This window comes from Motacilla alba, chromosome 4A (genome assembly GCF_015832195.1).
Source record: "Motacilla alba alba isolate MOTALB_02 chromosome 4A, Motacilla_alba_V1.0_pri, whole genome shotgun sequence".
Lineage (NCBI taxonomy): Eukaryota > Metazoa > Chordata > Aves > Passeriformes > Motacillidae > Motacilla > Motacilla alba.
Window position 1 is genome coordinate 18,416,118 of NC_052045.1, and position 10,903 is coordinate 18,427,020.

At 53.6% G+C, this 10,903-nt stretch overlaps 1 protein-coding gene across 7 annotated transcripts in view; it reads right to left on the minus strand.

Annotated features, from left to right (window-relative positions):
- The window catches only part of DLG3 (discs large MAGUK scaffold protein 3), a 76,734-nt gene extending 65,922 nt beyond the window's left edge, over window positions 1–10,812 (minus strand). For 6 of the 7 annotated variants that reach the window (XR_005259879.1, XM_038164505.1, XM_038164507.1 and 3 more), the window contains exons 1-3: window positions 10,723–10,812; window positions 8,559–8,690; window positions 890–1,038 (exon numbers count right to left, since the gene is read on the minus strand). Coding sequence is in view for 6 of the 7 variants with exons in the window: in XM_038164505.1 (XP_038020433.1) it covers window positions 890–1,038; window positions 8,559–8,690; window positions 10,723–10,738 (297 nt within the window). In the remaining variant the exon portion in view is untranslated. The remainder of the gene's footprint in view (window positions 1–889; window positions 1,039–8,558; window positions 8,691–10,722) is intronic. The other variant, XM_038164509.1, reaches the window with a different exon arrangement.
- Between the last annotated feature and the right edge of the window lie 91 nt (window positions 10,813–10,903).

Here is a 10,903-nt window from a genome sequence, read left to right on the forward strand (position 1 = left end):
AAAAATGGCTCCTGAGTCAGAGGGACACAAATATCTCCTGCAGTGATTGTGGGCTGTTTTGTCCTTCTTGTTCTTGATCTGCAAACTCCTTTAAAGTGTTCTTCCTTAGATGATATCATTCAGCTCCATCTTTCCTGTGTGACACTTAAATTTGGAGTGCCCCCAGGTATATGATGGGAAGCCAGTTCAATCTCTGAGAAAATGGTGTTTATCTGATAGAGTTATTTCACTGAAAGGAGGAATCCCTGAATTTTTGCATTTCTGTGCAAGTGTATCCCTAGATTAGGGGGATCCTATAGCATCCCATGGCAGGGCAGTGAGTGGGGGATGGAGCAGTAAGTGGGGGATGGAAAGAAAGCCTGCAAAGACACAAGGCAATTTTGTTTACTGTGGTGCCTTTGAGATAACTGAGACCCTACTGCTCAATTCCTGCCTCTCTACCTGGTGCTGTATCTTTTAAAATGCTGTTGAAAATTGAAGAGAATGCAAATAAGAGAGACACAAGTTATCTGAGAGCTGGGAAAAAATCCTGAAAAGGGAAACTTGAAAGACTCAACCTACTTCACTTATCAAAAGTGGCTGGATCAGAGAGCTGAAACGCCTCCATGGGAGACAGTGTCAGACAGGAGCAAATAATCCAGTTGCAACTGCAGAGCAGGAGCCAGAGCTGGAGCTGGAGCTGTTCACATTACGAGTAATTCAATTAACACTTGTGAACCAGAGAGGTTGCCTCATTAATGAGACAAGCTATCACAGAGAACGTGTGGGAACAGCCTGGATGTGAGCTGGGCAGGCTGTGGTGGCCAGCAGCCCGCTGTGCCCCTTGAGTCCCTCTCAGCACAGGAGTGTGCAGGGTCTGGCCCTGCAGCACCACGAGGGTGGCTCTTACCTCAGGCAGGTTTTGGGGCTCTCTGGGTGTGACTGTGGAGCTGGGCTCGCTGGCCCCAAGCTGCTGCCTGGCTGTGCCATGACGTGCATCCAGGCTCGGAGATCGCTCGGGTGCAGAGCGCAGCGTGAAATCGTAGAATTCATGGATATCTGCAAAACAGCAGGAGAAACATCCTCAGGACCAGGAGGCAGCCTGATGCCTGACAGCAGCCTCTGTGGGATGCAGCACCTGTGACCTCCACTCTGCCCCCAGGGTCTGAGCCCTCTGTGAGAGGCTGGTACCCTGGGAGAGGGCTCTGCTGGCCCCCTGTGCTTGCTGTGTTGCCCATCACAGCCCCTCTGCAAGGTAGGAGGTGTAGTGGGGTGCCTGGCTCACCGTGCAGTGCCCATGGCTCTGGAATGCATGGGAATGTCCACAGAGCAGTGACCACACAGTCCACAGGGACTAAGAGCAAACTCTGCTCAGCAGCATCAATCCAACACCCAGCCCATCCTGCTCTCCTCCAGGCTGTGCCAGCCCCAGGCATGCTCCCCTGTCCCTGCTGCTCTGACAAGCCTCCTGCACCAGGCAGCCCCTGCCTGCCTGCCCTGGCACTGACGGGCCATTCCCTCCACATCACAGCCCTCCACCACCCTGTGGAGGGGCTCTCTTCCCAGGGGACAGACAGAAAAGCCACAGGGCACTCAGTGTACAAGCTCTAAAGCTGATTACTACAGCTCTGTTAACCCCAGCTCCCTCCGTGATATCTCCCCTCTTCCCACCTGCACACTGCCACAAAAGGTATCAAGCACCCTCATTCTGGGCTCCAAGGACCTGAGTCTGCTGCTGTAAACCACAGTGGCTCTAGAGAGAGGCATGAAAATGGGGTATGCCAGCCCTCACTGCTCCAGAGACAGTTATGGGGTGAGACTGGGACCTGAGAGCAGCTGCCCAGGTATAGCTCCAGAGGTGGGAGCCCAGACCCTCTCCTAGCCCAGCCAGGAGGATTTTACCCTCTCCAGATCACACACAGAGGATTCCAGGGAGCAGAAGGGCTGTCTGCTCCCCCCTAAGGAAGCTCCCACTTCTGCAACTCAGGCAGCTGCCGGCCCCTGTTATCTCCAGAGCCAGCACCTCCAGAGTGGTCAACATGTCCACTGCAGAAGTGCTTAATTTCAAAAAGGAAACTACATCAAAAGTGAGAACCTGCTTTTATGAAGAAACTGAAAGGGGTAACAAAAACTTGTGGGAGGCTCTGAGCCTATTTAGAGAGACCCACTGGGACATCAGAACAGACATGAAGTGTCTGGCTGGAAGATACTGTAAAGGCAAAAGGGAGGAAAGCAAGGCTTGACTGCAGAGGAAAAGAGACTATTGAAAATGAGAAGACATTCATCTAAACTGCTGAAGCTGCATCTAAATGAGAAAACCAGAATGAATGGTAAATGTTGACAGGTTAAAGGTAAAGCTCCAAGAGGTCGTCCAAAAGAGTTTGGTAAACGCCTTCCAAAAGCCATAAAAAAAGTCATAAATCCCTTCAAGCACCTGGGAAACAGGAAGCCTGGCAGAGCCTGCAGGGCCAAGAAGTCAAGGCAGCATAAATGAACACTTGAAGCAGGAAAAGACACAGCAGGAACCTGAGATTATTTTCTGTACCTGCATCTGCTGTGGAGGAAGCTGGAGAGCTCCGCCTCTGTGAGTGACTCGAGGGGCAAGCTGTGGAGGAAGCTTGAGGGGGATGTGGCCATTCCCATGGCACTCCCTGGGAGCTCAGGGATGAAGCACCTGCACCTGCCCTCCAGTCTGTGATTTCTCACCTGAAACTATGCCACAGCATGGCATCACGAGGTATTAAACACCCACGTCACAAAGATTTTAACAGGAAATCTGGTGAGCATTGGCAGTGTAAGCAGGGACACGCTGGCCACTGCCTGAGGCTGTGTCCACTGCCTAAGCAGGGACACAGCAGCTGGAAATTTGTCTTAGAGGTTCATCAGTGAAGGCGTGAGAGAGGAGGGTCTGCCAAGCAGTGATAAGAACAAGTGAGGAGGGTCTGCTGTTCTTAGTGCTGAAAAATACCAAGACCAGCTTGACCAAACTGTCAGACCCCACCACAAGGACAGGCAAGACATGCTCCCTGACTGGACCTGGGAGGAGCAAGAATGTGCACTCTGATATGGAAGCGAGAGTCAGGAGTGGTGAGAAGAAGAAATGAAAGAGCTGCTTGTACCTTTTTCAGCACAAAGCATATTTTGCTTACTAATAATCTAAAAAATGCATATGACTGACAGTCAATCACTTTATACTATAAAAGGCCAGTCACACTTTTACACAGTGAGGACTTCCATCATACCTCCCTAAGGTGTGTAAAGATCCTTCCCTTGGGTGGGGACACCCCTCAAGGTCACTCCTCAAGGCTGAGTCAAAGGGATTTGCCCTTGGTCATTGGTATGGGTGAGTGACATCATTCTCTACTTAGTAATTATTTAGCTAGCTTTAATATAATTGCTTTAATATTGCCTCAAAAACAGTGCACTACATAGTGGTTATAGCTATCTATATTGTTTAGTAAATAATTCTGATTATTTTAAACAGATAATTTAATATATTTACATAAATACATTAGGTTTATCATCCTTAATCCTGTGGGACAAAGTTGTATAAAGGTTCAATTAACCTGTATAATCCTTTAGACATGTACCACTGACAAAGTCTGGGGCTAAATTGGATCCAGCTGCACCCAGGATCCTCTCTGAGGATGAGTTTAGAAAGGAAGGGTGTCCTTTCTTCACCTCGTGACTCAACAGGAGGGCTTTTATAATAAACTTTATCTGAAGCTCCCACTCTGCCCATGACGCCAGGGCTGCTTTCACAGAGCAGGGCTGCACGCCCAGGCACAGTTCCCCATCCTCTCTCCCAGTGCTTAGCCACGTGCCCATGCACTGCAGCAGCACATCCCTGATGCAGATGGGACGAGAGCAGCTTCAGCCCCCATCTTCCAGCTCCCAGGGGCTGCTTGGTCTGCTGACCTCCCAGCTGTAGGGGCAAAGCTGATACAAATCTCACTCACTGGCAGACCAGCTGGGTGCCCAAGGGCAGCCCAGCAAGGCGCTGTGGCTGCCCAAGTGCAGGGAGCACCATGCCACTGCCTGGCATCAGTGCCACTTTTGGAGCTGCTGTTTTGTGCTGCCAGGCTCTGTCCTGTGCTCTGGAGACACGTGGCAGCTGGCAACAATGGGAGAAATGGGAGTCCCCAGATGTACCCACTGCACCTGGGGCACCCCTTCTACAGCTGCTGGCAGCCCCTGAAACCCTCCCAAACCAGACACGAGGTCACAGTGAGCCCTCACTTCACAGCCAGAGAAACTGGACTTTGTTTTCGTGCTAAAGCATCTCTCCCTCTGGTTATAAAAATAATAATTGCGTAACAGGATAGCACAGCTTCTGGCTGGATTACACTGGGAACACACGAAACTTTGCAAGAATGAAAACAGAATTTAAACGGCCCCACTGTGGGGGTGTGCAGCTGCCGACATCCCCTTTTGTCACCCATCTGCTGTAGGAACACAGCCTTGGGCAGCCCAGCTGGCAAGAAGACTGAAGGACAAGAAACTTGTCCCCTGAAGCAGCCACCGTCCACCTCCAAAACCCTCAGCCCAGTTTAAGTGCTTGCCAGAAGAGAGAATTGTTGCTGGCACCAGGGATTAGAGGAGTTTCAGGATTGGTGGACAGGGTTCAGGCAGCAAAGGACAGATGTACGTTTTAGGACAGATGCACGTGGCATTAAGATAATTTAAATATATGCTGGTTTCTCTCATTTCTTTTGAGCATCACAAATTGCACACAAGTCTGCCTCACCTGGGCACTTTAAGAGCAGCACTAGCTGAAAAGCCTCCATAAGAGGACGTAGTGGTAGCAAAAGACAAAGCTGCATGTTCTGTCTTACAGCTCAGTTTCTGTGTGATGACATGCAAATTCGTTCTGCATCTAATAAGGAAAAGCAGCTCAAGATTTACAGAGATTAGAATTTTTCAAACAATTTTTTCCTGGAGTTAACACACCAAATAAATGTCATTAAATATTTCTATAACACTAGCATCTGTGCACTAAAGCAGTGCCCTTGGGCCAGCCAGCACATGCACTTCCAGAAAATGACATTTCTTCCCCAATGTGTGCACTGTCACCAGCTGCAGCACCACAGATTTACCCCAAACAGAAACTCCACGCTTGCAGCAGACCCTCAGCCATGGCCCCACTGCCATTCACACCCACGGCTGCCACAGCTGATCTTTTCCAAGGAAGCTGCAAGTTTCCATCCTTGCTATGGGCAAATCTGCAAGAGGAGGAGCCCTCAGGGTTGGGAAGCCTCCAGATTCCTCCAGTTTTCCACGCTGGCTCCCGCAGCCAACCGGTGAAGCCATTACACCATCCCCAGCTGTGCTGTCAGCAAGCAGGTCTTGCTGGGGTTTTGCACCCAGGGAAGCACTGCCTGCCCCTCCTTCTGCATCCATCACATCAGGATGCTCATAAGGAATCTTTTGCGGGGTAAAAGGAGCTGCAGAGGAGGATCGGGGGCCCAAGCAGCTGACAGGACCTACAGAGGTCTGCACAGGCTGCTGCTCAAGCATAGGAGAGAAGCTGAGTCCCAGAGGATTTCTGGGAGGAGCTCAGCCCCTTGGGCTGCTGGCAGCTGGGACAGCTGGACATACACAAACCCTGCCTGTCCAGCTTCTCCCGCTGCAAAGGCCACAACGGCCCCTTTCAGCCCAGCTCAGGGAAGGAAAGGTCAGGGAGCTGCTTTTGTGTGCAAGCCCCATCCTCCCCAGCAGCACAAGAGATCAAGCACCTCCCTGAGGGGCTCCACCGAGCAAAGGGAAAGCGGGGTCACCATCGCCCCAGCACAGGCTCCTCGAGCACCCCTTTGCTGGGCTGTTTCCTTGCAAGTCACGCACTTGGCTCCACAGCCTCAGACACGAGAGAGGGGCCAGGAGAAGGGAGCCAGCACAGCCTGTTTTCCCTCTGCACAGCCAAGGAATTTCTTTTGTGAGGCGCAGGGCTTGGCACATTCCAGCGCAGAGCAGAGCAGCTCCCGCAGCGCTGTGCCGTGCCGAGCCAGCCGCCGGGACAGAAGCTGTCCTGGCACCGGCAGTGTGCCCCGGCACAGGCAGCCCGGGACAGGGAGGTGGTGACAAGGATTTAAAGGGCTGGGCCATGCTCAGAGGAGTCTGGCAGAACATGGTGCGTGTGCAGAGCAATGCTGGGTATGGTCGCAGTGACTGACCCATCCAGCACAACACTGACGCATCCAGGACACAGCAGAGGCTGGGGCTTCTGGAGACCCCAAAGCAGCTTATTCTTTAAAAAAAAAGGATACAGAAAGTCAGATCCCTGGCATTTTTCATGTGGACTAACTTGGCAAACTCCATGATGTTTGGCACTGCTGGTAGCTCTACCATGGCCTGATGCATTTTGATGTTCTAACTCAAATCAGCCAGCGTGTGCTCTAGGAGAGCATTACCTGCAGGAGCAGGTGGCCTGAGGACAGGGATGGACCATGCTCACACATTCATCTTTCCCAGGGGCTAAAAAAAAGCAGGGCTGTGCTGCTGAAAGGCTGCAAGAGGAGGGAGCTCTGCAGGCTAAGGCCACTGCAGAGCCAGAAGCTTCTGGCATGGCATGGGGCAGTGAGACGGGAGCTGTGCACTGAGCAGTGTCTGTGCTCTCCTGCAAATCCTCCTCCCACACCGAGCCAGCCCTGTGACTTGGAGCAGACTTCAGACAGAGACACAGTGGCCCACTGGGAAAAGGAGGGGTGAAAATAAAAATGAAAACAGAAATGTTCTATCACCCTTGCAGTGCTGTTACTGTGCTCCAGTGGGCACGGACGTGGACACGAGGCAACCCAGTGTGTGCCAGCTGTGTGTGGCCACAGCGAGCACACAGCCAGACACAATGTCCATGCTGGGACAGAGACATTCACAAACCCACACTCCAAGGGGAAGCAGGGGGAGGGAGTTGGGGGGGGCGGAAGTAATTAATGCAAATTCCTAGTTTAGGTAAACACATCTAGAAAAAAGCTGCTCTGGCACGGGGAATTAATATCCTGTTAAACCAGTTGAAAAGGTCACCAGTAAACAAGCGACACTCCCAGCACTCCCTCGTGCCAGGGCTGATAGGACACCAAGACAAACGGCTGAGAGCAGGGAGCAGGGACACTGCAGCATCCGCCTGCCAGCCTGCAGCCGCAGCCAGCTCGTGTTCTCTGCAGCCACACTCTCTCCACAGCACTTCTGCACTAACAGCAGCAGCCCTGGGCCTTGGGAAAGCTGCTTCGCTGCCTTCACACAGCCCCAGGGAGGACTGGTGAGCACACAAAAGCAGCCAGGGGTGTTGGGCTAATGTCAGTTGGTCAAGGTCACAGCCCTGCTGGGGATCCCTGCTTCCAGATCAGGTTGTATAAATTAAGAGATAAGACAGGAGATGTACACTGGCTCCTTCAGTATGGAGGCCCACCTGTCCTGGGGAGTCCACCCTTGGCACATGCCTGTGCTGCTGCTGGCACAGACATTCCAGCACAAGACCTTTAAAAGGACATGATGGGACTGCAAGTCTCCAGGTGATGCTCCAACAGCAAGAGAGAAAAAAAGGATAGAATAATTTCTCAGGACACAGCATTCAACTTCATCTTCAATGGAAAACCTGAAGCACAGAGGAGCTGCTGGCAACTCATCTCTGCAGGCACAGAAGTGGAACTCTGGTGGCAGAGGTGTGAAGAAAAGGTGAGAGCTGCCAAGAGAACAGCGAGGGGGAGCATCAGGACTCAAACAGCCTTGGGTCAAAATGCACCGAGAGTGAGCCACAGAGCACATGTGGAGCTCTGCACACTGTGGCCTGGGTCTTCTTCTAAGAGTGAAGAGCCTCTGGGGTGCTTCCTTCCCACCAGGGAAACTCAGCTTCTTTCCCAGGAGATTCAGGAACAGAAATCACCAGGGCTGCATGCATTTCCCAAGGCCCACAGTGAACAGAACTTAAGGAGAATAGCAAGGTAGCTGTGTATCTTGCACAGAGAAGCTGCTTAGTCCAGAAAGACTTCAGCTGCATTTGTGTCAATCCACATGAACAACTTTATACAGCACTCAAAATGCCATTTTCTGGTGTCCAGCCCCAAGATAAGCCTTGCTGTTAAGTCGTGTGTGAAATAGAACTGCTGGAACAGTGTGTTTCTCACAAGTGCTGGTGGGTCTAAGCACAAGAAAGGACAGAATGCCCTGAAGGAGCTTGGGTACATGTCGGTTCTCTCTTAAAGACAGAAAAATCTAGTTTTCCTTCCTGGACACACCTGGGCTGTACTGCACAGAGGCAGAATCCCTTAACAGGTGCTCGCAGCAGGGCAGAATCCCTTAACAGGTGCTGGATAGATCAGGCATGGCCTGATCGAGAGGGTGTTACCCCTTGTCCTCAATCAGAATGAGGAATGCTGGTGTCTACAAACACCCAGTGATTGCAGCCCTGGTATCTCCTGCCTAAGCCCTGGAGGGGAAAGACAGCCCAGCTCCCTGGCATTGCATGCCATGTGTTTCCACAGAATGCACTGGTCAGTGCCAGGCACTGGCGTGGGATCAGGCTCCCGGGAAACCCCACTAAACACAAGGTTGCAAGGACTGCAAGGGACTGCAAGGCAGGGGCTTACCCAGCAGAGCCTGGAAGAGTTCACTTTGGAAGATGTGCGAAACTTTTCCAATGGAAGCTTTTAACTCCTGCTCCTCCGGGGACCGCAGGGTGCTTTGGTATCTGGTCAGAATTTCCACTGCCCGTTCAGTGTCTGCAGAGATGACACAGGAGTAACAAGGCATTAACATTTTAAGATGCTAAGGGAAGGCTCAAGTGCAGCCTGGGATAATGCCTCAAGCTGCCTTCCAGTCCGGATTTTTAAAAGTCAGACAGCCACAAAAGCAGCCTTCCTTACACACACCTGGGAAAGCTAACTCTGCTGAGAGCCACTGAGGGCCCACAGCAGAGACCTGGGCAGGGACTGGAGGAGAGGTAGCTCTGCCACCAACCCTGAAAATCAGGGGCTAAAATCAGATTGACTCAACTCTGAACCCTGTGGCACTGGGCAGCCTGACCACCTCTGCCACCTCCCAGGCACAGAAGCTGTTCAGGAGCTGGACACATTCTGGTTGCACAGGGCTATGAATACTACTGCAGGAACTGCAGCCTCCCACGTAGGGCCAGATGGCTGCAGCAAAGCTGAGCGTAGGCCCATTCACGTAGCGCAAACAGCTCAGCTACAGGAGTGGCAAAACTTGGGTTGCTACAGGGTGAAGCATAAGAATTACTCAAAGCAGCAAGCAGCCCTGGGTCAGCAGGAGACAAACGGGAAAGGAACATGATGCCTTGGGGTCAGAGGAGATGCTGGTGAGGAGGGGAGCTGGAGGCTCCCATGAAGCAACATTTTGGTTAATGACTGGGCTAGACATATCTTTGAGAAAACCCTGGACCTAAAATAGCAGAGTTGTGATCTCTCTGCCTGGACACCTCCACACTTCTCGGGCAGACAGCCAGAGCTGCCAGTGCAGCCTCGACCTCAGATGTGACCCATGTCTCAGGCAGGTGGTGAGCTCCTGTGGACCTACAGACCATCCCTGCCCCATCAGTGGATTGTTTCCCTTTGTCACCCAGGCAGACTGCAGACAAAGAGTGTCTGTGTGAGGAGGCAGGGAAGCTGTCCCGCCGCTGCTGGAGACTCATCTTTTAAGCTAGGAACTCATGCAGAAAGGATGACCCTGCTCATCACAGGGCTCTCGAGAATTCAGGTCATGAAACAAGGGGGCCTGTGTCTGCTCGGGTACGTGCCACCTGGTGTCCCAGCTCGCCCAGCCTTCCAGCTTCTTTTCAGCCAAAAGGGAAAGGGAAAGGGGGTCCTCCTGCCTGTGTCAGCAGCCCACACTGACTCATCGTGGGAGCAGAACAGGGAAAGGAGTCTGGGGAAGTGTGAACAGCTTTCACTTGGAGCTGGGCTCCACACTTGCTCCAGGAAAAGCAGGGACTTCCCCGAGCTTTATGGCAATCCTAACCCTGTGCTATTACTAAGAGCTTCGTTTTCTGCAAGATGAAACAGTGACTTCAGACACTGCCCAGCATACCATAAGCAGGGCTGAGATGTCACCGCCTGGTCATACCTGACTTTATCAGCAGAACTAAAGAAGCTCATGGAGAGCTGGGGCCACCACACCAGGACACAAAGACTGCGAACCTGGTGTAAACTTCCCACCACAGCCCAGGCTGCCCAGCAAGAGCGGCAGGCACCGCGCTGACCCCGGTGCTGCTGGCCACCCGTAGCGGGTGACAGCCAGCTGCAGCAGGGGACTGCTGGCTCCCGATCTGGGCAAGTGCTGTGCACCCAGCGTGGCAGGGAGACTAAAGGACCCTTCCTACAGCTCCCAAGAAATAGCACATGGTGTCCAGGGCCCATCTCCACGTGCCTCAAGGTGCATGCAAGTCCCACATTCAGGAAATCCCTTCTTGCAGAGCCCAAACCCCCATGGCCGCTCTCCTCCCCGCAGCACGCAAGGGATCTGCAAGCAGAGCATCCCCCGACCACCCACTCTGAGCCACGGCAGCACAACGTGTCCACAGCCCGAGCAGGGCGTGGAGCGAGAGCGCCCAGTCCTCGGGTCTTACCCCCGCCTCGCACGGCCGCCCTTGGCGGGGAGGGAGGGCGGGAGGTGCCCGGCAGGAGCGCGGAGCACCGGGCGCGGTCCCAGCGCCGGTCCCGGCGGGGCAGACACTTGTTGAGCGCGGGGCCGCGGTGCCCCGGCGCGGCGGGCAGGGCCGGCCAATGCGCTCCTTACCTTCCCGGCGGATCATCGCTCCGCCGTGGCCGACGGCCGCTCCGCTCCGTGCCAGCCCGCGAGCGGCCGAGCCGCCGCCCGCCCCGCCCCGCCCCGCCCGACCGGCCGGGAGCCGCCCCCCGGCCGCGGGCACCGCCTCCGGGAGCGCCCCGCCACCGCCGCTCGGAGCCCGCCGGGCTCC